This window comes from Notamacropus eugenii, chromosome 3 (genome assembly GCF_028372415.1).
Source record: "Notamacropus eugenii isolate mMacEug1 chromosome 3, mMacEug1.pri_v2, whole genome shotgun sequence".
NCBI lineage: Eukaryota > Metazoa > Chordata > Mammalia > Diprotodontia > Macropodidae > Notamacropus > Notamacropus eugenii.
In genome coordinates, this window is record NC_092874.1 from 24,932,115 (window position 1) to 24,958,952 (window position 26,838).

The window sequence follows — 26,838 nt, forward strand, 5'->3', positions numbered from 1 at the left end:
CTTAGCCCTGAATTCAGAACACAGTCTCCCTCCTTTGCTGTTGGGCTCACTGTTGGCCTATGATGGACTGTAATTAGGCCATTTTCTATGCTCAGACAAACTTCTTTGGCTCCAGCACTTTATTTTTCTGCCAGCTGACAGTACATCTTCTCCAGCAGGCATCTTTTATTTAAAATCTTTTGAATCTTTTATTTCCCTTTATTTAGAAACTTATCTGAATAGATCAGAGTTCTGACTCGTAATGGAAAGGGCAGTTGGATAGAAGTTTTCTTTAAACTTTCAGTAATTCAGACAGGGAGGCCAACTAAAATTCAGGACATGAGGAAAATAAAGAAATTCTATAGCCTAAGTCTCATTTCTTTAGCACCCATATTCCTAATGAATCGAGATCAGTTAGAGGAAAATAGCAGAGAGTTTCAGAGCTAGAAGAGATCTTAGAGAGCCCAAAGACAGTAAATAACATGGTCAAGGTTATTAGGCTTTGTATTATGTTACAGAAAGCAAATCAAACACTGCACTATGAGTTAGAAGACTTCAAAGTGAAGTGCACAAAACTCACAAAATCATGGAATGTCAATGTTTGAAGGGGATTTAGCAGCCAGCTCATCCAACCAGCACCTGAACAAGAATCCCATCCAAGTCTTTGCCTAAAGACACCCAATGAGGAGGAGCCCACTGTCTTCCAAGGCAACCCGTTCTACTTTTCTACGATTATTTATCCAACCCAAATTTGCCTCTTTGCAACTTCCATCTGATTTTCTGCATCATACAAAGTGCAGACGCTGTAGAGTAACAGAGTAGGGAGGATCTGAGAGATCATTGGGTATGGTGGGATCAGAGATGCAGAGCAGGAAGATACCTCAGTAGTCACCCAGTCCAATCCCACACTCGCCAGATGATGAAACTCATGACTTTCTCAGAATCATTCAACTAGTTAGAAATAGCCTTGGGATCAGAACCCAGTGTCTCAAATTCTACTCTAGTATTTTTTTCCATTTATACCATTCTGAAGGAAAAAAGACTCATTGTTAAAGGCTGTCTCAGGGATGGTGAGATCAAGGATCTTAAGGAGCATCCAAACCATCGCTCTCATTTTACAGATGAAGAACTAGAAGTTCAGAGAGACTGAATGACTTGCTCAGGCTTACACAGTAAATGGTGGATAGAATCACCATTAAAACCCAGGTCATCCGATTCTACGTCATTTCAATCATACCACACATTCTCACTGTCACCCTGTAGTTTAGTCTCCTTTATCTCTTCTGGGCTAGACCATTAGTGCCTTGATAAAATGATTTTTGCCCCATTTAGTGGCATTTGGTCCCTCTTGTGGTCTGTGCATCACATGGACTGAAGCATTTGTGACAAAGGAAACATTCTGATAAGGCCCCCTCATGGAGATTCACATACACATAAGGAAACACACATACATTCACACAAATACACAATTCATACAATGCACATGTATACATAAACATCATATAGACACACATATATGCATAGATACATGCACATGCATATACATACACACATACATATACACACTCCTGTATAAACATACAATCATACACATTTATACAAACATTATACAATATGGAAACATACACACATAAATAATATTCATGCATATGTACAGTCTCACATAATATATTCATTTACAAACATGTACAGACACTCATATACACATACAATTCACATGATATACATGCAAAAGTACATAAACACACAAATACACATGCATATACATATACATACATTCACATGATATATATACACACATACACATGTGAATACCTATACGCACACTTACATAACATACGTACAAACGCAATACTCTCCTGTATGCTTAGCCAAAAGGAATTTTCTTTGTAATATAGACCTTGGATTGGCTAAGCATTTGCCTTACTATGCAATTCTCAATTTACTGCCTCTGGCCCAAATTACAAATGGGCCACATCAGCCCCACAAACCTCAGGGGAAGCCAGACTGCCCATTTGAGGTTCCAGGAAGAATCTAGGCTGCACTGAGTTCTGCTAGATGGGGACAGAATAGACCATTTGGAATGTGACCTTAGATGCTGAGAATAGACAGAGTTGACTGCACTTAAGAATTCTGTGGGGCTACTGTTATATTTGTTGTTATTTTTAATTGTTGTTCCTTATTAATTAGTGAAGCAAAGGGTGGAGAGAAGAGAGGGCGAGGCTTGGAATAAGAAAGAACCGGGTTTAAATCCCACCTATAATAAACACGTGCCATCTTACATAGCTGATCCCTTCTACATACTTTGCTTAGCCGATTAGTTGAGTTGATTCTAACCCTAACCCACTTGAGGTTTTCTTGACAAAAATACTGGAGTGTTTTTCCATTTCCCTCTCCAGCTCATTTTTACAGATGAGGAAACTGAGGCAAATAGGGTTAAGTGACTTGCTCAGTGCCACCCAATTTTTGAACTCTGGTCTTCCTGACTCCAGGCCTAGCACACTATTCACTGAGTCACCATGCAGCTCCCTTAATGTAATGTGAGCTTCTTGGCAGTAGGGACAGCCTTGCTTTTCTTGTTTTTATTCTTTGGGTTTAAGTACAGTGTTTTGAACACTATAAGCACTTAGTCATTGCTTTTTACTTATTTATCCATTCATGTATATCCAGATGTATGTTGCTTAGCTTTTCTAAGCTGAAGTCCCATATCTAAGACTAACATGGTAGAAGGACTGCTATCTGTCTCAGTAAAAGGGAACGCTCATATTGGAAGCTGCTACATGGCCACTAAAAATTTCTTGATATAGCAACATTTATTAATTATGTAAGACCAATCAGACCTTAAGTTGTCCTATGTTAATGGACAACTCAGTCTACTATGGAATCAAGTACTAGCCGAAAGGCATTCCAGGAGATAAATACACCCATCACAGCCCCTGGAAGGAAGCCCAGCAGTGATGTTGATGCTAAGTGATGAATAGGGTCCTCTTCCCCAAAGTGGGGGGGAGGGGCACAGAGAAAGGGGAAGGTATTTTTACTGAGCTAAAATACAATCCATACAAGTTTGTGACTCAGGAAGGAAGAGAGGAGTAAAAAAAAGTAATGAATGGGAAAGACATCAAAGAGAAGGAAAAGGGCCATTATAACCATCCAGTCAAATATCATCTGCTACTAGGTACCTTGGACAAGTCCCTTCATTTTTCTAGGTCTAATGACTTAAGGTTAGAAGTAGAGAGTTCAACATTGGAAGTGAGTTCAGAGGCTACTTTGTTAAAACCACAATTGAACCAGCATTTCCTTTATGACATCCCTGAGCCTCTAGCATCTGACAGATGGCCTTCAATGAGGCAAGAAACTCTCTTCCACCTGAGACAGCTCCATTTGACTTTGGGATATCTCTGACTTTTAGGAAGATTTTCCTTAAACTGAACACATATTTTCTTCTCTTCATCATCTACCCATGGTCCCCAAATTTTGTCATCCAAGGCCAAGTAGAAGAAGTCAAGTCCCTCTGCCCACTAAAGTCCCTGAAGTACAAGAAGGCCACCATTATCATCCTTATTCCAAGCGAATCTTCCTGAGTTCCTTTAACTGATCCTGCCTAGATATGGTCTTCAGCCTCTTCACTCTCCCACTCCCTCCCACTAGTCCATTCCTAGAGCAGCTCTCTCTCCTCCCTTCTGGTTCTCATGTTTATGGGAAAATTCAAAGTCATATTCCCCCATGTATAACCTTTGACCTGGAAGTTAGCTTCAAAGGAACTACAGAAACTGAAGAGCTGGAAGGGAAACTTGCTATCATATAATCCAACCCCCATTTTATAGATGAAGAAATTGAGGCACCAAGATGCTGAAGGACTTTCCCAGGGCCACATAGCTAGTAAAAGTGTGAGGTAAGATTCAAATCTTGGTCTCCTGATGTCATCTACTGTTCTTCCTACTACACTAATATGTGTGTACACACATACATATATGTGTAAAATATTTATTTTTTATGGAGAACTTGCATGGGGCAGGGGATCACATGGTAGCCAGAAGAAACGATACAAAGACCCTCTCAAGGTCTCTCTCAAGAACTGTGGATTTCACTGTGCAACATGGGAGACACTGGCACAGGACCACTCAGCATGGCAAGCCCACATAAGAAAAGGTGCTGTGCTCTTTGAAGAAAGCAAAATTGAGACAGCTCAAAGTAAATGCAAGATGCACAAATTTTGGGATATTCATCCCAAATAGTCACATGGACTATCTATGTCCAACCTGTGGTACAGCATTCCGAGCTCATATTGGTCTGATCAGCCACAGTAGGATGCACTGAAATTTCACTTTACAATGGTGATGTCATTTTGGTCCTCTTCAAAGACAAAGGACAGCAACCAACCAACATATATGTATAAGTGCAAACACATGTGTATATTATAATACCAAAATGTGTACATATCTATTATCTATCTATCTATCTATCTATCTATCTATCTATCTATCTATCTACCCCAATACATTCCCTTACAAAATCATGTACACATTGTACTATGTACATCCTCTCCTATGGTACCTGCTAACACATCACCTCTCTCGTGTACACTGCCAGGATCTAGCATCATGTCTTTGGCACAGTAGTCACATGGTAAATGGTGAGTTATTGAATTCTACCCAGTGTCATCATCATTTGTGAATGTTTCCTCTCTCCCTAGATTGGCTCCAATTTCTCCTGTGTATATCTTGTACGTAGGCAGTACATCCATCTTGTCTCTCTCACACATTCCTTCAGTGTAATTACTGAATTTTTACTCTGCCTTTCTTCATATCCCTGGGATCAAGTGCAGTGCTCAGTACATACCTAGTGCTTAATAAATGCTTGTTGGATTGAGTTTAAGAGGGAAAGGATCATGCCAAATTCGCTTTGTGTCCCTCATAGTGTTCAGTACACACCTAGTGCTTAATAAATGCTTGTTGGATTGAGTTTAAGAGGGAAAGGATCATGCCAAATTCGCTTTGTGTCCTTCATAGTGTTTAGTAAGTGCCTTCCATTTAACAAGTGTTGAGTGGCTATTGTTGACTGAACAAATGGTATATATGTAAAGATGCATGATTGAGGATTAACTGGGGAGAGAACAATGTGAATTATGGATAATTTTTAACAGAAATGTTCTCTGATTTAATTATATACCAGGTATGACTATAAAGCAGTGGGACTTTTTTTCCTTCAAGTGAAGCTTGTGGATCATTGTCATGACCTCATTGCCATACCTCATAAAATGTAAACAAAATGCTAGAAAATACATGGATGCATATATGTATCTACATACATACATACATGTGCATGTATATTTGTCTATATATCTGTCCATATCTATCCACACACACATTTTGCCAAGTCAGGTACAGATGGACCTCCTTTGATGAAAAGATAAGTCATTTAATCATAACGATAGCTAGCATTTTAGACATGTGATTTCATTTGACTCTTATAACAACTTTTTCACATCAATGCTATGATCATTCCCATTTTACGGATGAGGAAACTGAGGCACATCGAGATTTGACTGTCTTGCCAAGGATCATACAGCTTGGAAATATCTAAGGCAGGACTTGAACTCATACGTTCCTGACTCCAATTCCAGCATTCTGTCTGCTGTACCACCTAACTGCCATTTGTACAGCATAGGACTAGAGTCTTTCAGGGTCATCTTGTTCAACTACTTCATATTTCTGTTGAGGAAACTGAGGCCCAGAGACATTCAGAGATTTAAAGGATTAGTAGAGATAATAGACTTGGAGTGGCAGGGGACCTTCATGTCTGTGCAGTCCCTTTCCCCCACCCCCACTTTAGTGTTGAGGAAACTGAAGTACAGAGAATGACTTACCACAGTCAAAAATGGAGCAAACATTACAGCTGGGACTTGAACCCAGGGCCTGTGCCCCCAAATTCAGAATCCTTTCCACTGACCTACATTCCTCTCCTCATAATACGTATGCAAAAGATGCTTCTGAGGTAGCTAGAGATTTTGTTATGCCTCTTCAGTAATAAGTTGGTTAGTCAACCAGCAGTTAAGCAGTGCCTACCCCGTGCCAAGCCCTGTGCCAAGTGCTGAGGACACAAAGAAAGGCTGAGGACACAAAGAAAGGCTAAAAACACTCCCTGCTCTCACATAGATTAAACATTTCCCCCAAAGAAAATGAGCTTTCCAAGCAAGTCTCCTTTTAATACAGAGCACGGCAACAAACATCAGCCAGACATTGTACCTCTGCTCTGACACTAGAATCTGGACTCAATCTGATGGAAGAGCAACCTGGAAAGGGCAGAAACCCTTCTAACAATAGGCAATGGCATCCAGTCCAACCAAGTCCAAGGAGCCTTTCCTCCCACTTTGCTGGGGCACAGCTCAGGGACAGCTCCACAATTCCTTTCCAGGAATGCGTGCTTATCTGTGGCAGTATTCTGTAGATCTCATTGCTATATATGAAGCAAGGTGGTTATTATCATCATTTAAAATTGGAAATTATCATTATTCATTTGACTAGGGCAGAAAGTGTGGATCAAGGAAGTCCGTTCTAAATGCTTTGCTAATGCCCATATCAGCAAGGTTGTTCAGATATGTCTTTACTGGTTGCCATTTTGGTAAAACTGGTTTAAATTCTGAACTATAAAGCAAGACAGGAAAGAATATTTTGCCCTTGCCTTTCTTCTTTGTCGATATGGGTTACCCACCCTGCCCCTTCCACCTCCTGTAAAGCCGTCAGTCTCCTGGGTAAGACTGGCAGCCTCTTGCCTTGAGATGAACCCAGTGCCTGATAGGATTATGGCAAAAGTGAAAGCAGAAACTTTCCCAGACATGTCCTGAAAACCAAGTTCAAGCAGATTTGCATAAAATATAGCTCTGAAGTACTTCTCAATTTCATGTGCACCTCATTAAATTTAGCCATAAATGTGAAAGGTGACAGTTGTTTCACTCTTCTCCTCTCCCTATCTGCCTTGCTTTTTTTAAATAAAAAATCAGCTTCATATAAAAGCATATAGATGTAAGCAGCTGGAATGTTGAGGGCCCAGATGACTGAGGGTGGAACATGCTTAAGGCACAGATGTTTCATGTTCTAGTTTATACTGGCAGGGGATGCCCAGGCTAACGCTGCTGAAGCACCAACCAGAAGAACTAAGGAACTGTGGAACGGGCACCTCAAGGGATAGTGGAGTGCAACCTCATTAATCATGAACTCAGAGGACTCTAAAGAACATGTAGAAACCATCCAATCCACTCAGCACATTCCAGAGAGATTGTTTTCTTCCAATTTATCTTTACTTTATTCAGAGAGGAAAAGGAATTTCTTTTGGTAACACTTTCTCATACACTACATTTCTTCTGTCCAGGGAAGTTGTTCCTGATGTGTAGTACAAATCTTTCCATCACAAATTGCTTTAGTTATAGTCATACCAAACTGGAGTATAATTTCTCCTGAACTCCATGTCTTCCTGTGCTCTATATTCCCCATCAATGCCTGAAATACACTCCCCTCTCCCTTACTTTTCCCTCTTACAATCACTAACATATTGAACTCTAGTGTATGGTGATAGAATCAGTCTACCACTGAAGGGGTAATTAATTGACTGAAGTTGGTAAACTTAAGTGATGGAACAAGAATAGCAAAAGGCATTGAATTCCTTCCATTGAGGATCAACTGAAGAAATGAGAGATGCGTCTTAGAGAAGAGAACACACATGATATTTGTCTTCATACTGTCAGGTGGAAGAGGGATTATACTTTTTTCCCATTCAGTTGAAGAAGGCAGCACAAAGATGAAAGTTGTAAAGGGGTAAACTGAGGCTTGAGGTCCCAAAAAGCTTCCTATCGGAACTATTTAAGAGTGTAATGGAGGAGATTGTAGGTTCTTCCTTCATTGGAAGTCTTCAGGCAAAGACTGGATGATCACCTAATAGGTTTATTATAGTGGAGATTCTTGGTAAGGTATGGATTGGACCAGTTGGCCCCTGAGGTCTCTTCTAACCCTGTGATTCTGAATGGGCCTTAATTTAACCATCCATTCGAAGTTGGGGATATTGGTTTCCTTGCCTTTCCTGCTTGATGTTAAGTAAACATCTTGTGAAAGAATGAGCTTCATTTTTGAACTACAGAATCAAAGCTTTCCCAAAGACACATCTCAGGTATATTTCTATCAGTCTGGTAGCTTCAGCTTTATAGAGATAGGATTAGACAATTTGCTTCCATAAAACTAGCTTTGCATATTTCCTTGATGGTAGACAAGTAATTCTCAAGGAGATCTCCATCATATGTCTCCACTGCCTTTCCTTTTCCTCCCATTAATATTACAGCTCTAGGTCAGATCTTGACAGTCACACACTTAAATGACTGTAAAAAACCTCTGAATTGACCTCAGTCACGGAATCTCAGGGAACTTTTTGGTTCACATATACCTGGTGGAGTCCCTTTTTACAACTATTCCCCCAATAAGTGGCCATCCTGACTTTGCCTGAAGAATTTTAATGAGGAAGAAATTTACAATCTGTGGAAACAGTGTCTGGGGTCCTTCCCACTTTAAGACAGCACTGAGTGGTCAGGAGATTGTCCTTACTCAGATGGATCTTTCTTATTTCACTGATGCTAGTTGTGACCATCACAAAGACATCTTGTCCTCTGCAGTTCTTGTCCGAGCTTCCCTTGCTTCATCATTTGGGATCCATTCAATGTGCTGCCTGCCTTCCTAACTCTTGCCTCTGAGATTTCCATCAATCACTCCTCATTCTGCCCCAAAGTCTTCTGCCATGTGATAGACTCTCAAACACTTGAAACCACCTGTCAGATTTCCTCAAGTGTTTTCCTTTCGTCTCTTTTCTTTCTTCTTCCAGAGCATCTAATTAATTTTCCTAAAATTCTGCTTTGAGCAGATCATCCCTGCTCCATTCCTCAAAAACTTTCTATGGTTCACTGATGTCTGACCGATAAAGTACAAGATGCTTAAACTAGAAATCTACAACAGAGTGGTTCCTTACATAAGAGTGATAGCTAACATTTACACAGGGCTTTAAGTTTCACAAAGAACTTTACAAATATCTCATTTTATCCTTACAACAATCACTCCCATTTTACAGATGAGAAAATTGAAATAAACTTCAATGACTTGCTTGGGGTCATACAGCCAGTAAGTATCTGAGGCAGGATTTGAACTCAGGTCTTTCTGACTTCAAGTCCACTGTGCCCCTCTATGGTCTTTAAGATTCTTTGGATTAACTGACTCCTAGAACCACAATGGGCTGTTGATTAAAGTATTTTTGATTCCTTCAGTGATTTGGCATTCTTTTCTAGAGCATTGCCTCTGGAGGCATCCTGGAAGGAGGGCTTCCACTGCGGGGGTTTCCAGGATTGTGAATGCAGTAAGATATCTATCAACATTCAACAATAGACAGGTGCCAGATGCTATAGAGAAAGCCCCTTGTCTAGGGATGATCTGAAGGAGATGGACACTTGAAGAAATGATGGGGAAGGCACTTAAGATGAAAGATAAATGATACTTTGATGGATGGCAACACCTAAGAGGATTCATAGGAAGATCTACAGCTCCAACTAGATTCATATTCCTTCCTGGCACACTTCCCCATGGCCTAAAGTTCTTCCCTGGAACCGAAATCAGAAATTTCCCAGAAGGGCAGGCACCCTCAACAATCCAAGAGGGTTAGAAGGAACAATTGTTCTTCAGCTGTGTGGTCAAGTCAACAGGGTGGACTCAAGCTCGATGTTCTCTGCTCCAAAACCGTGACCTGGTTGCCAGACTTAGCTGCCCACAAGTCTTGTGTAAGTCCTATTTTGGGGTTTGGTTGTTCTCTTTGGTTATCTGGTGCGCTCTTTGAGGTTTGTGTTCTTGCCATATGGCACAGGACATGATCAGGGAGTTCAAGTGTATTCACCAGACTGCTACTTCTATGTTTAACCAAAACAAAATAAAATAAATCCTTTTTGCTCCCCTCTTTTCCAAATTGACTTGCAAAATGAGATGAAGGTAACTCAGAAGGAAATCTCAAATTTCTTTGTTATATACCTCTTTTTAGTAATTTATAAATGTTATACAGTTTTAAAATACCAATATCTATAGATATGAGTCATAAATCAATCAACAAACATTTACTAAGCACCTTCTGGGTTCAAGGAACATTTTTAGACTTTGAAGATACAAAGACAAAACAAAAGAGAAACTTGTCTCCACCAAGGAGCTTACATTCTGTCCCTAAAGAAGACTGTGCTCCTGACATTTGCAAAATAAACAGAAAATTCAGCCCTTCCAAACCCATGATTTTCAATGACTCTATTGATCTTGAGGTCATTTTTCCAACCTAAACTTTGGCCATGCAGTTATAACACTGGTAGCTTCCTTCTCCTCTCCTCTCTGCTTTCTTTTCCCTTTTTCTTCTTCCTTTCCTCCCTCCCTCCCTCCCTCCCTCCCTTCCTCCCTCCCTCCCTCCCTCCCTCCCTCCCTCCCTCCCTTCCTTCCTTCCTTCCTTCCTTCCTTCCTTCCTTCCTTCCTTCCTTCCTTCCTTCCTTCCTTCTTCCTTTCCTTATGTTTTGTTTTTGTCATGGTTTCTCCCATTTGTTGAAATTTTTCATGCAACATGACTAATGTGAAAATGTAAAAAAAAAAGAAATAATGCATATGAAATCTGTTGTAAACTGTAAAGTTTTATATTAATGTCAGTTATTGTTATAAGAAAGAATGTCCATCATGTTAAAATTGAAAAATAATTGAAGAAATTAGCTAGTCCAGTCTTCTACCCTGAGGCAGGGGAGGTACAATAATAAAGTGATTTCTGTATTTTAAAATCACTTTATGTAATATACATATATATGTGTATATATGTATGTATATATCTAAATACATATAAATATATAAATTTTATTTATTTCTCTGGCAACATGTATCTTAGCAGTAGAACATAAGCTCCTTGAAGGCAGCTAGTGTCCCATTTTTGTCTTTACATCCTCAATATTTAATAGCACTTGAAGCATGAGGGAGCTAGGCAGCACAATGTGCTTGGAGTCAGGAAGACTCATCTTCCTGAGTTCAAATCTAGCCTCAGACACTTAGTAGCTGTGTGATCCTGGAGAAGACCCTGGACATGACTGAAAAATGACTGAGCAATAACACATGGTAGGTGCTTAGTAAATATTTGTTCCCATAGGCCAGCTTAATAAATGCTCCTTGACTGATGGATTGATCTATGAATAAAATATTAGCACCATGAGTTTTACCCATCATGAGTCTTCCTTCCACTTCTTATCTGAAAAATCTCCTACCCAAGACAGAATTTTCCAAAGAAATGTCCATCATTTTAGATAGCACAGTGGATAGAGCAGTGGAAAAACCCTAGTTCTAATCCTACCTAAGAAACATACTATGTAGCACTAGACAGTCACTTAACCTCTTCCTTATTCAATTTCTTCATCGGTAAAATGAGTGGTCTCCTTGACCACTCAGTTCCTTCTAGCTTTCTTATAACTGTCAGTTTTGTTTTGCTCCCAATGCCATGAAACCATTGTGAAACTTGGCTCTCCATTTGAGTCCCCCAAAGATCTACAACATGATGATTGTTTGGTGGGGTCAAAAATTGAGAACAAAGCAATGAATGGAATTTTATGAAAGCAAAGCAAAGATTTCACAAGTCTTCCCTTATCCCTTACATTGTGTCCTGATTATTTAAAAAAAATCACTTAAAAATCATTATTTAAAAAAATTCATCTAGGATAAAAGATTCCCTTTACAACCATAGCACTTTTCCTACAACTGATAGTCTTAAAGAAATTAAGTGACTTGCCCAGGGTCACAATGACAGTATGTTTTAGGTGTGGGATTTTTTCTACTCTAAAACTGCCTGTTGCGACAATTAGATTTTCACCAATGCCTCAATCATATACCCTTATCTCAGAAATAAAAATATCATCCACTTTGTTTAGAAAGTTTGAAAAACCAACCCCTGAGAAAATAAAGAAAATGGGTATCATGAGACTTACCTCTTCAACTATAAATGCAAGTAGTGAATTGAAATTGCCAGTCAAAAAAATTCAGAGAGCTGAAAGATAAATCTGTCTATCTCAGTTTCTCTCTCAATGGACACTTAAAATGCAGTGAGGTGGAAAGAGCCCTCTGCCCTCTATGAGCAGGATTCTTTCCAAAGGGTCTCTGAAGGGTAATTATGGGGAGTGGTACTAATTCCCAGCTTCTTCTGTTAATTACAATTACACAACCGACCACTTCAAACAAGCACCCTGGAGAGCTCTTAATAAAAGTAGTTAATTTTAAAATAGGATTGCAGTATTTGCTGGATGACAAAAGGACATTATCTCAGAGCATTTTTATCACATACAAAAAAAAAATTCAGAAAATATTTCCAGGGTGTATGTGTGTGTGTGTGTGTGTGTGTGTATGTGTGTGTGTGTGTGTGTGTGTGTTGACCACTATTTCATTAAATGATTGATTGAATGCATATCTTCCCAGATCTTTTGTGCTTTTTTCTGGCAGAATTAGCTCCAGTTTCCTCTGTTCCCATTCCACTGATTTACATTTTTAGCATTTACTTCAACCTTATTGATCACTTTGGATTGCATTTTTCTTGGATAAATAGTTAAGGAAATACACAAGCCTTCACAGCCTACATCTGTGAGGTGGTGATGATTAATACTTCTAATGCTGCTCCCCAAATCCCACTTTCATTTTATTTTCCTTTGTTGCTTACTATATTCTTTACTCAACCTGCCCATTTCCATGGGAAAGATAATTGGGAAAAAAAGATGATCGATAAGCAAAATGAGAAAGTCAACGTTGCCCACCTGATGATATCAGAACTGCAAATGAGTAATGGGAAAAAGTTGAGCCTGGAAATCACAAGAGAGCAGGTGCCTAACAAAGAGAATAACAGACAAGATCATCTTTGTAAAGGGGCCATTGTTACATCATGGGAATCTAGTGATGTCACAAATCACCAGAGGCTTAGAACATTCAAATAAAACTGTTGATAAGAAATCCCTGGCATAAAACTCTTTCTCCGACTGGATTTTGGTGACATTGTAAACCACTGGTGACTGAGGACTGAACAAATGGGAAACTAGATAAGGGGCTTGTAAAACAAGATTGTCAAACCATTTGGAAGGTCTAGTGACATCCCAGCTCTCAGGTGGCCTTTGCAGAAGTTTACAAAGAAAGGATAAGAAATTAAACATAGCAGGTCTTTAATTCCATGGAGGAGATTCTGTTGACATAAAATCAAGAAAGCAAAGGTAGAAAAGTCTGCAAGGTCAACAGAAACCCAGGATGAAATAGATATGCCTGTTGAACAAAACTGGTTTCTTACAGGACATGTAGATTTTTCTGTTAGAAAACAGGATGTGAGACTGGTAAGGGTAAGTTTGAAGCAGCTTGGCTAATGAGAAAAGGAAATAATCCACATGGTTTTTGCTTTAGAGAGTGGTTCTGTTTGGGTAGACAGTAATTACTGTGTGATTGTAGAGATTGTGATTTGAAAAGAGGGGACAGTGAGGTTACTATGTTGGGGACCATTTTACCAGTGCAGGACGAGAGATGAGCCACCTCTTCTCCTTACTCCACTACCTTAGACCATGGAAGTTGAGGAGTAAGATGGCAAGAGAGGGAACAGGAAAACTCCTCCCCTCCTCCATTACTTTGCAAATGAAGGTGAGGGGGCAGAGATTATAATTGAAATCCTCCCCAAACTAAAAAGTATTATAGCAGTTACATTTCACATACATTCTCCAACTACAGGACAAAGAGCTTCATTAAAAAGGAAAAAAAAGCTGGGGTATATCCTTGTTCACATGACATTGCAGCTAATATCATTGTATTCCCAGAGCCTAGCTCATTTCCTAGCACATAGTAGGCATCTAATAAGTGTTTGTTGATTAGCTGATTACTATTTTATTATCAAAAGAATAAGAACAAAAACAAAACCTTCTATATGACAGAATATTCGGAAAGATGGAATCAGGCTTGTAAGTTTAATTTTCCAAAAGTACCAGTCTTTTAGGATATCAATCAAGGGTTATCAACAAATCAAATTCTGATAGTAGATCAATTGATAAGAGAGTAAAGAGTTTGAAAACAGTTAAAATGTGTAGATAATGATTTATATATAATATCAACTCATTAGATATTTGTTGAAAAAATAAATAGAATAATTTCAGCCTCCTGTTTTAAAGTACCATATTGATGCCAATACAAGTCCCATTCCTAAAATGAGATATCTTAGAAGGGGAAATAAAACAAATTTCAGTTCTTATTAAGATATCATTTTGTCAAATTATAGATGGATCTGTGATCTCCTGGATCTGAGTCCTCCATGTCCTGGTGGTAGAGTCAGGGGGTCTGGGGTCAAATCCTTTAGTTGTCATGACCTGTGCAACCTTGACCAAGTCTGTCTTTGGGACTCAGTTCCTTACCTATGAAATGGGTGGATTAGACTAAATGGTCTTTAAGGTCCTCTCTAGGTCTAAATATATGATCCTATAGTCAATGCCTTTTTATCCTGTGAAACTTTTGTCGATAACTTCCCATAAGCCATCATTAGATAAGCAATGCAAAATGATCATATTAGATTGACCACGAACATTTGTTCTGTTTCTTCCAGTTCAAATAACAATGTTTTACTTTATTTTATTGTTTAATAATCATCATGATCTGTTACTTGCTTACTAAACATGATCAAAAGTCACACTCATGTTTTCTCCCAACCAGATTTTATGGGAAAAGTAAAATTTACATAGAGACCAACGTGGTAGAAATCACCATTGCCATCTCCAAATACCTGAAGAACCTTTATTTTGGTTAAATCCTTTCCAAAGCATCCTTGTGCAGTGAGCTTACAGAACATCTAAGTAATGGTCATGGTCATCAGTCACCTGACTGTTCCAAAGAGGTCTTCAAACAAAGGTTGGATGAGGAGTGAGTGTCATGGTGGGGATACTTGTTCAGGTTTGCTATTGACTAGACGGTCCCTGGGGCTTGTTCTGACTCTCAGAGTCTGATTATATGAAATAGCTGTCACCATCCAGGACCTTTGGTGGCAATTTAAGCTTACTTTCTCAATTGCTAATGAATCAGTATGAATCAGCTTGGAATAATGAATAAGAGAACAGGATTTGTGCTAAGAAGAACTGGGTCCAAATCTTGTCTTTGATTCATACTCATTATGTGACCTTAAGGCTCAGGCAATTCTAATACTCTAAGGCTATAAGTTGCAGAGCAGTGGTAGACCCATTCATCATATTCTAACTTGTGCTGATTTTATTTCTATGATATGGCTCACCTCTATATTCTATTACTCACATAGTCACCACTCTCCTTCTAGCCTTAAGAGTTTCTTGATTGTACTATAATAATAGCATCTTAATTGGTCTTCTTGCTTTCAGTTACTCACTTCTTTAACCCATCCTCCACACAGATGCTAAAAAAAAAATCTAAAAAGCACAGTTATTACCCTGTAATACTTCCCTACTGCCTTGAGAATTAAGAAAAAACACTTCACCTGCACATTTTAAGTCCTTCACAATCCGGTTTCAGGCTATTTTTCCCAGCCTTAATTAACATGTGTAATAAATACAGGGGTGTTTTCAAAGCCAGAAAGAGCTGGGTTCAAATCCTTCCTCAAACTCACTCTGGTTGTGTGACCCTTAATCTTTCAGCACTCTAGAAACTCTCTAAGACCACGTGCTGAAGAACAAATGCTGTCCTTCATTGGTAGAGGTCATTTCAGCACCATGAATTAGCACGTTGCGACCCTTCTCTATCTTTCCCTCTCTCTGTCCCTTCCCCTCACCCAAATGAACTCATGGAACCTAACTTTCACCAACTATTTCTTGATTAGAAAATTAGATGAGTGATGGGCAGCTTCATGGCACATGTTCAGCAGGAGGACCTTTGGGACTTGGCAACTGAATGATCCCTGCTTTACGGTGTGCCAAGAACTGCCATCCTCAAGGGAACCCTTAGACACAACAAGAATGACATTATATTTTTAATGGAAATAGCTTAGAATCCTAGAATCTCAGAGCTAGTAAAGAATTTCATCTAGGATCATAGGTCAACCTATAAAACTGGAAGGGACCTTAAAATTTCTCTAGGTTAGCCCCATCATTTTAGTGATAGGGAAGCTGAGGTCAAGAAATGTGAAGCTATTTAAACAATGCACAAAAGGAATAAGAGGTCAAACTTCCTAGTCTTTCTCTCTGATGCCCCTCGACCCTGGGCTCCCACCAAGGCAAAACTGAAAGAACCCTTGGTTTGGAGCCAGGATAGCTGAGGGTTGAATAAACACCATCATAATCTTGCTGTCTTTGCAGGATGGGGCAGAAAAAACCTTGCCAAGCAAGTTATTGGCATAAATCAGAGAAACATTTAGCCTACTTAAAACTAAAGACTTAGACACTTATCTGAACAATCACTGAGGTGGCCTACATTCCCACAGTGAATATGCTGATTATAAATGATTCCTATCTTTTCTCCTCTGCTTCCTCTTTTTTCTATTTTGCTCCTGCTCCCTGTTTAGCTTTGTTGTATGACACTGCATGGAGCCCCCAAACTCCTAGATCTGAGGTCTAGGAAGAGCCTCAAGATATCACCTCTTCTAGTCCTTGATTTTAGGTAGTATTTCCATGTTATCAATGAAGCAGAGTGACTTGTCCAATGATTTGTTGTTGGTTAGTCATGTCTGACTCTTTGTGACCCCTTTTGGCAAAGATACTGGGATGGCTTGCCATTTTCTTCTCCAGATCATTTTATAGATGAGGAAACTGAGGCAAACAGAGCTAAGTGATTTGCTCAGGGTCACACAGCTAATAAATGTCTGAGGACAGATTTGAACTAAGGTCTTCCTCACTCTAGGTCTGGCATTCTATCCACTGTGCCACCTAGCTGCCCTACTCAGTGATACACAGCTGATAAAAATGCATGTCTTGGGAAAAAAAAAAAACATGACAAATTCTGCCATTTTCTACTTCGGGCAACTCATTTACCTTTTCAAGGCCTTAGTTTCCACATCTGTAAAACAAGAGGACTTTACTAGATGACATCTAAATTCCCTTTTAGCAGTGAACTATGCTTCTATGACCCAAATGACTATTCACTGATATTAAATGGATCTTCCCTCTAAGGAGGGTAAATTAATGAAGTTCTGGGATTTGGAGAAAAATAGCTAAGACCAGCAAATAGGTAATTCAACATCTGTTCACTGATGACTTTACAAAGTCTTTTGTAAAACATCTACTATGGGAAGCATGCCAGTGCCACACAAAAAGACTTCCAAACCACATGCTATTGCAGCTTGGCTTCTATCAAGGCAATCCTTCTGCTGCCCCAAGTTTCTAGACTCTAGGCTAGAGATTATCTTCCATAATTCTGTTCTGCTCATTTTTATCATCCAGAGTCACTGCCCTGGGTACAAAATGCTTTCTTCTTTGATGTCCTGCTATCCTGCCTTCCCATCCCCAAGAGTCCTAACTCTCCTTGATCCCTTTTGCTTTCCCTGAGCTCCTTGGACAGCCCCCTCCCCTTTATGATCCATTTCTCTCTCCCACATCTTCATTCACTCATCAGACACTGATCATGCTCCTTGAAGTTACGGATTGTCTTTTTTGCTTGGGTTTGTATTCTACACTTGGTACAATGCATGGTATATAATGTAGTAAGCACACGATAAATGCACTTTGATTCTTTGATTCATTGATTTCTGGATGTAAACAAAGTACCGTGCTATCCACTGGAGAAAGAATATCAATTTGAGATGAAGTTGTCTCCTGCCTTCATAGAACTCCTCATACCCCCTGGCACTGAGTGAAGTCTAGCTTCCTCTCCGTGGAAATAACATCTCTTGGCATCCTCTTCAGTGCTGGAAGCTTCTTTTATTCCTTCACATCCTCCCCCTTCCCCATCCTCCACAACCTGCTCAGAAAAGGAATCAGAATCATTCAACTTTTAAACTTTTGTTCTGCTATTATCAATAAATAACCTGTTGTCTCCTGATGATCACATCATCAGATTATAAGACATTCCCCCAGTTCTTGCTGCTGCCATCACCTGACCTCAGGCATTGTAATTTCTTGAGGACAGGGACTATCTTTTGCTATTTTTTATTTTGTCCCTAGCATGTAGCACAATGCCTGTAACAAAAGGTGTTTAATGAATGTCTCTTGACTGATTGACACCTATGTTGTCCAAGGACTTTAGATTCACATTTATCCTTTCCATTCTGTCTTCATAGTCAGATATCCACATTGATGACCTTCTATATGCAGGCCTCTCAATGATTTAATATTGCCCATTTTTATGACTCTTACCTCACTGCCCTGAAGTGGAGAGAGCACTGGACTCAGGAAGACCTGGGAATGAGTGCCATCTCAGACACTTACTGTCCAATGTGACTCTGGCTGCCAAACCACTAGATTTCTCTGGGTCTTAATTTCCTCACTTGGAAAATGAGGAGGTTGGACCAGGTGATCTTAAGGAGGTTCTCTTTCAGTTTTTATAACTATGTTCTGTGTTCATATATACTGTGTTCATATATACTATGTTCCCAACTTGCTCAATCTTGGATAGCAACCACTGTCTGCCTTCTCTTCTTCTATTCCTGAGATACCTGGCACTATTGAAGGAAATCAAGACGTTCTATTGGCTACACCCACTAAAAATGATTGGTGTCTAACTTTAACTAAGCTCTGAGAATCTCAAAGGAAGTATTTTATTCCTCTGTATCTGATTCTCTATGGCATTCACCACAGCAATCCCCTTTTGTGGCCCTCTCTCCAAGTGGATGATCTTGCCACATACTTTGCTAAACCTATTGAGTATGACAAGGAATTCTCTTGGCTCCCTGCCTCTATACCTTAGAACCACTCTGTGCCTTCACCTAGTCTCTCCTACTTCCCTCTGGTCTCATAGGATGACACAACCCTTTTCTTTACCAAGGATAATCTCTATCCTTGCATTCCTGATCCCATCCAATATCTTCTGCTGGAAACTTGACTCCACAGACTATCCCTTCATTTCTATCTTTCATCTTTACCTCTCTGCTAGATTCTTCTACTCTGATTTCAAATATGGTCAAATCTCCTATATCCCAAATAACAACAGAAACCTCTGCCATATCCCCAATCTCCTGACCGGATCACCCCCTCAAAGTATTTTGCATCCCTTTCCTCCACTTTACTACCAACCTTTCAGAAAAAGTAATCTATTCTCACCATTCTTACTTCCTATTCACTCAATTCCCTCTAATCTGACTTCCATCCCCAACAGTCTACTAAAACTAACTGCCTTCACTGTGATCATCACTGCCTTTTATTTGCAGATCCAATGACTTCTCCTTAGACTTCATTCTCCTTGACATTTCTGCAAGATTTTACATTGTGGATTCTCCTTCCTTTACCTCCCCCTACTTGGATTCTTTCTCTTCTCTCAGCATCCATGGTACAATGTCTCCCCTGTTCACTTTCAGTCTCTTTGACCATGACTTCATGCTTTTCCTTTCTGCTCTCACTCCCTAAGACATCTTTTGGCTCTCTTCTCTTTTTTCTCATTGCTCCCTATGAATATACTCATTTGCTCCCTGTAGCTTTAATTAGCACATTTATGTGGACAGCTCCCAGAAGTATCCTGCCAAACCCAGAACTCTCCAGACCTTCCCCTTGAGCCCCAGTTGTACTGGGATGCCTTGCTCATACCTGTCTCAACTTGCCCCCAAATGAACTAATCATTCTCCACCCCCTGCCAAATCTTGGCCAACTTCCCCCAATTTCCATATTTTTTCTTTATGCCACTACTATTCTCCTAGTGATTCAGACTTAAAATGTGGAATCACTTTTGACTCTCTCCCTGCCTCATTCCCCAATCAGTTGCTAACTCTTGTCAGTTTCCTCTCCATTAATATCATTGGAATACATGCTCTTCTTTCTACTAATGCACATGCAAGAATTTACGTTCTTCTTACTTCTTGCCTAGGCTAGCATAACAACATGCTAACTGGTATCCCTGCTTCCACACTCTCCCTTCACCAATCCATCCTTACCTCTGCTGCTGGACTAATATGTCTAAACAAGCATAGAGATTATCAAAACCTTCAGTGACTCCTCATTGCCAAGCAAATAACATACAAATCCCTTGAAGACCCCCTCCAACTTATTTTTTTTTCAAGCTATTGTGGGCTCTTACTCCAACAAAATGGGATTCTTCTCCACTGCTAGCTCTTTCGTGTCTTCAAGCATTTGCCCAAGCTAAGCCTCAAGTCTGGAGCAAGTCAGAACTGAAAGGCTACCCCCCAAAATTCTTCTCTCTGAAATCCTTGATCTTCCTTGCCCTGAGTGACAATAGCAATTCAGGGATATTTAACAAGGCTAATGATGCTCTCTCTCTTTTTCACTTATATGTAGGAGTCAAGTCAATAAGTCAAGGCAACAAATATTTATAAGTATCTACTACGTGCTAAACACATAGTAGAAGAAAAGGAGAAATAGTCCATTCTCTCTAGGAGAGATTTAAGCTGGAATAGATCTTAAATGTCCTTTAATATAATTCCCTAATTTTGCAGATGGGGAAGCAGAGGCCTGGGAGGTCAAATGACTTTAATAATATCTGGAACACAGTAAGTTCTTAATAAATGCAAGGTGATTTATTGATATAACTGTGAATCAAGGAATAACACAATCTTTCAATAGTCAAAGTTGCAAATTATATAAGTAGGCTGCAGCATATTACCCACGATGACTTGTATGTAAGAAATGGCATTTTTTAAACTTTGGACTTTTGATTTCATCTGTGAATGAGGAACTCTCTGATGTAGAAACTCCCTTGACTGATGCTGATTGGCAACTTGTGTGTAACTCACAATCTTGTCATTCTGTCTCAGGCCTTGAAAGGTTAAATGATTTGTCCACAGCATACTTCAAAGACAGGACTTGAATGCAGGTCTTCCTGACTCCTAGGCTAGCTCTCTGTTCAATGTACCATATTATTTCTTAGCATTGAAGATATAATCCAGGGAACTGATGAGGGGTATGTGTCATGTAGAGATGACAAAGGATGGACAATGTGAATGCTCTACAAGTACTACCCAAAAGTCAAAAGACCCAGAGAAAGAACACTAGGGCAACAGACAGGTTCTCTGTGGGTGAGGAAGTTGGGTCCAATGGAAATACTGATGAATTCAGAGTCAGGAGACCTGGATTTGAACCTCAGAACTACCACTTACTATTTGTCTGATCTTGGCTAAAGTCACTTAAATTCTCTGGGCCTCAGTTTCCTCTTCTGTGAAATAAACTTTTCCAGTTTCAAATCTATAAACCTATAAATTGTGGCAGGAAACAGACAAAAATTACCAAGGATAAGGAGGCCTGGATAGGCTTTGTGACAAACACTTTTGGAAGTCGTCCTTCATACCTGTACCCCCATGTTAAGATGAAAGATCCATCAAAGCACTGGGATACCCAAAAGTATGCTAGAAATGAAATCTTCTGCCTGTCCTTTCTGGAGGTTGGAGGGAGGGCAATTCTTTTCTAGAACATTTTTTAAAAATACAAGTCATTTATTAAGTGGATTTATTACGTGTCTACTATGTAGCAGGCAGGGAACTAAACACTGGAAATCTTAGCTCACAGGGGTCTTTGCTCATGGGGCTATTTAAAACTCAAGCAACAAGATAAAACTGAAGTTTAAATAGAAGATTATTTTACTACTTTTTTTTTTACCAGGAAGGAATTCTACTGGCAGAAAACATTCCCTTTGATTCAATAAGCAAACATCAGGTACATTAGTTTCCCTCTCTTTTCAATATCCTCAATGTCCCTATGGTCAAGAACAGAGCCAAGGAATTCTAATACCATGATGTTCAATAACGTTTTAGAAAATTGATTTATACTTTTAAAGGGAATGAAAACTGTACCATCCACCTGTCATATTCTGGCTTCCTGACTTGTGAATAAAAGAAAATGATATATTGACTTTAGTTTGAAAAGGGATGGGGCATGAAACTCAGAGGTGAGAATGCTAAGGGAGAAAGGATGTTCTCTCTATCAAGGGTAAACATTTTTCTTTTAGGAAAAGGAACTTGACATATGAAATGATCATAAACGAAGGCAAGTGTTTATCTTATTCAGTTTGAGCTCATGCACACACATATACAGAAAAGCACATACATGGGATCATATCAAGAATTTGATCAAGTCATACTGGAATCTTGAGAGATTCTTCAGTAAGTGGGATGGTATGAACAGAGTGAGCTGAGCTAATTTTACCAGAGAAAATGGTCTATGCCTGATTGGGGACAAAATATGAAAACAACCATAGGATGTAGAGTAGGCGCTTACCGTTCCTGTTGTGCCCAAGGAAAGATGGTTCATCTGTTGCGTCAGGGGCCCCATCATGCTTGCTGGCTGCATTGACATAGTGTGGTCCATGGTTGGTGTTATCACAGCACCCTACAAACACACATCATTGCCATCTCAAAACATGCTCCAAAAAACAGGGAGAAATGGTGCTTCTTAAATACGAACAACATCAGGTAATAGCCTGTCATGTCAAATGCATATACATGCTACAGACAACAAGAACATAGGCATCTGTTATTTTGATTTCTCGTGAGGCTATTTCGTGCCTATTCTAATTATATAGCTTCATTTACTTCATTGCTTTTGACAAAATAATGCCCATGATTTGTCTGTGGTGAGTGTGTAACTATATGTTGAAAAGCACCTGCCATTTACATTCTCAGAACTCTGTGTGGAATGGACTGACTTACAGACACTGTATGTGTTCCCTCTAGGTTTCCTAGACATTCAAAAAGTTCAGCAGCTGAGAAACTTGAGCCCGGATGGCAATTATCTCAGTTTTTCTGCTATTGAATGAGGGTCCTCAATGATGAAATTTCCTCATGATTCAACTTGACTAGCTATTGACAGTCACAGTGTCAGCTCCCATTGAACAGAGAGGGTTAACATAAACCTGGCCCTTCAGGAGACTGCTTTGCTCAAGGAAGTAAAAGAGCAAAAATTAAAGAACAGGGTAGCAGAACTCCGGCAGTCTACTGGTCACTCACTCCCATTCATCAAACTTCTTTCCATGCCTTTGACTTGTAGCACACAAAAAGATGGAACTCTATTTGATGCTGTTTGATACCTGGGTGAGACAAATATTACAGCAAGTCAATTGACCCTCATTCAAGTGCTTTGGACACTCAATTCCTAGCACATACCTTTTAGATAATTCCCAGAAGGTGCTCAATAAATACTCCCAGACAGAGGGATTCATCTGTCAATACTCTGCTGCAAAGAACCGTGATTTCTTCAGTGAGGGTCTTTACCTTCGTTCAGAGTGCAAACCTTCTTGAATGTTTTTTTTTTTTTTTTGGTTGCTGTGATTGAAAAATTCATCAGCTCACAGCTGCCCTTCTGGTAATGAGCATCTCTGAAGTCAGCTAGGCTGGTCCTTAGACAACAGACATACAATCTGTTCCCTGGTCCACTCCTGAAATATTTCCAGTTTGGCTGGTCCTTAGACAACAGGCATACAATCTGTTCCCTGGTCCACTCCTGAAATATTTCCAGCTTGGAAATATTTTGTACTGGTCATCACCCTCTAGATCTAGAATGCAATCTGTCCTCGATGCTACTCAGAATCCACAGTTTTCTTTAAGGCTCAGCTCAAACATCACCTTCTACATAAATTATTTCCTGATTCCTCAGTTGCTTGCTTCCTCCCCAAATCATCTTTTATCTGTTGTGCGTATTTACATACGTATATATTGTCTTTCCCACTTTCCTCAATATGGTTCACTAGCTCTGCTTAATAAATGCTTATTGCTTGATTGATGCAGTAAAGGTCTTTCATGAAAGTGAAAGACTCATACATTTGTAAACTGACATAGAAAAGGGCAGTAGAGATCATTTAGAGCCATCTTGACATTTCACAGGTGAAGAAACTGAGGAATAAGTTCATAACTTTCTAAATTATGGTATTATTTATGTATGTACTTTTTACTACGTGGTCATACAAATAAATAACCTGTTTTCCCACTTACTCTCCTCCTCCTCCATAAAAGAATATGGACCTATTATCATACCACAATAAGCAATTTGGCAGTGAATAAGCCAGGACAGATGAGTGTGGGTGGCAGTCTCAAAACACAAAACAATTACCATAAGCAAATGTCTCCTGAAAAGCTTTTGCTTAAGACTGTGGTTTGTCACCATGTTTTCCATACCAAAGCCTCCTCCTTTAGCTGAAAGAGTCAGCTTCCCACTCTGCCTTTTCTTTACTTTAAAGAAAAGGACAAATTCATTCTCTCTCCATATCTCTGAGAGAGAGAGAGAGAGAGAGAGAGAGAGAGAGAGAGAGAGAGAGAGAGAGAGAGAGACAGAGAGAGAGACAGAGAGACAGAGAGACAGAGAGACAGAGACAGAGAGACAGAGACAGAGACAGAGAGAGAGACAGAGACAGAGAGACAGAGACAGAGAGACAGAGACAGAGACAGAGAGACAGAGACAGAGAGACAGAGAGAGACAGAGAGAGAGACACAGAGAGAGACAGAGAGAGAGACAGAGAGAGAGACAGAGACAGAGAGAGAGAGAGAGAGAGAGAGAGAGAGAGAGAGAGAGAGAGAGAGAGAGAGAGAGATGTATAAAACATTACTCATAGGTGGCATAGAGAGATAGCATCTTAGGTCTGGCCTATCTTTAAGGAAAGTATGAAGACAACTATCTTGGTACTTCTAGTGATCTCACTGGGGCCACTGTTAGGCAGGTAGGACCCAGAATCCAGACTGAGCCATATCTTTCAGTATCTGGGAACGGTGCTGAGAACTATATCTATCTGCCACCTCTCAAGTATCTCCAGTCTGGGGTCAGAATGAAAGCTGCTTTCCTGATTGCAGATGATAGGGAAGCCCTTAGCTTAGTCCCTTCCTACCAAATACTGTCTGTACAAAAGACCATCACAAATAATAAGCTTCTTTAGCAAAGAAAATAGCAACAGATCAGACAAATTATGCACATTAGACTATAACAAAGAATGCACAAGAATAAACAAACTCCTCAGCAGAGAATGAGATCAACCAAGGAGAGAGGGAAGAGTCTCTCTGAGTGGGAGTCTGCCCTCAGCAGACCCTAGGATTGCAGGCACCAGAGACCAAGTGAAAAGTCTACTCTTTGCCTCTCCCTTTGTCTCTCATGAGGTCATCTCTCAAAATACATAGTCAAATAACTGAAATCTTTTCTCTTTTCATGCAGCATCATTTGTCACCATTCTCTGAGCCAATGAAGAGTCAGTCATATCACCTTACATATAAGCACAATATCTGTCATAGGGTGTCCTTTGGGGCAACCAAACCCATCTGGGAATGAGGCAACTCTGTTACATTTGTTTAGACACAACTGACACAACAGGTTAGGTCAACAAACATTTATTAAGCACCTACTATGTGCCAGGCATTGTGCTAAGCGCTGGGGATACAACAAAAGGCAAAAAGAAAGTCTCTGTTCTCAAGTTTAATGGGGGAGACAACATACAAACAATTCTGTACAGAAAAAAAAAACTACTTACTGGATAAATCTGAGATAATCACAGAGAGAAAGCACTAGAATTAAGGGGAACTAGAAAAGTCCTTTTGCAGAAGGTGGACTTTTATCTGAGAGGAAATGAGGGAAGTAGAGAGGAGAAAGAGATAATTCCTGACTGTCAGATCTCCAGTGAAAATAGACCATCTTGTGCAAAAACATCATTGGATCACATGTACCTGCATGGAAGTACAAAGACTGGAAAGGCATGAAGGGAGAAGGTTGTAAAGGACTTTAAAAGCCAAACAGAGGATTTTACGCTTGAACCTAGAAATAATAGGAAGCCAATAGAGTTTATATCAGAGAGAATAACACGGTCAGACCAGTGCCTTTGGAAGAGCCAGTTTATAGGTGATGGACTGTAATGAGACTGGTACTGAGGCAGAGAGACCAGCCAGAAGGCTATTGCAATAGTCCACTCAAGAAGAAATAAGGGTGGCAAATTAGAGGCAGGACAGGTGGAGGCATGGAGGTTTTTATGAATTGTATTATAAAGATAGACTTGAGAGGACTTGGAAATTGCTATGATATGGGAAGTTAAAAGAGAGTTAGAATGACATCAAAGCTACGTAATCAGAAGGATGGTGGTACTCTTGATAATAAAGGAAAGGAAATTAGAGAGACAGGAGGGTTTGGGGAGAAAGATAATGAAGCCTCTTTTGGCCATGTTGAGTTTGAGTTATCTATGGGAAAGGAGGTTTGAGATGTCTCATAATCACTCAGATATAAGAGATTGTATGTCACAAACAAGATTTGTGCTTGATAAAGAGATCTGAGATTCAACTACATAGACAATTAAATCCATGGGAACTGATGAGATCACCAAGTGAAATAGGATAGAGGAGGAAGAGAAAAAGGTCCAGGACAGAGTTCTGGAGGATAGTTTTGACCTGGATGAAGATGCAGTAAAGAAGACTGAGAAGGTGTGGTCAGACAGGGCAGGGGGGAGCAGGCAAAGCATGGAAACTAAGTTCTCTATAAAGTAAATTGCCAGAAGACAGTCAAAAGAGAGCTCATGGAGAGAAGGAATATATCCTTCATCTTTAATAGCTTGTTATTTATATGGACAATTTTTGCCGACTTGGGTTACACCTCCATGTTAAATTCATTTATGTTGAATTAACTTTTTAAAAAAGTTATCGTTTCCTCTTCTCCCTTTTCTTTAACACCTTCTACACACAATAAGTAGGACTTACTCTACTGTTATCTTCATAATCCCACTTCCTAAAACAGTGTTTAGCATGTAGTAGACA

The 26,838-nt window shown here is 39.7% G+C and overlaps 1 protein-coding gene across 14 annotated transcripts in view; it reads right to left on the reverse strand.

The window, feature by feature from the left end:
• Positions 1–26,838, reverse strand: part of RBMS3 (RNA binding motif single stranded interacting protein 3) — a 1,420,870-nt gene that overhangs the window by 41,849 nt on the left and 1,352,183 nt on the right. For 13 of the 14 annotated variants that reach the window (XM_072650014.1, XM_072650009.1, XM_072650011.1 and 10 more), the window contains one exon: positions 22,343–22,453. The exons of the other annotated variant lie outside the window; for it this stretch is intronic. In XM_072650014.1, the coding sequence (XP_072506115.1) occupies positions 22,343–22,453 (111 nt within the window). The remainder of the gene's footprint in view (positions 1–22,342; positions 22,454–26,838) is intronic. 14 annotated transcript variants of the gene reach the window in all.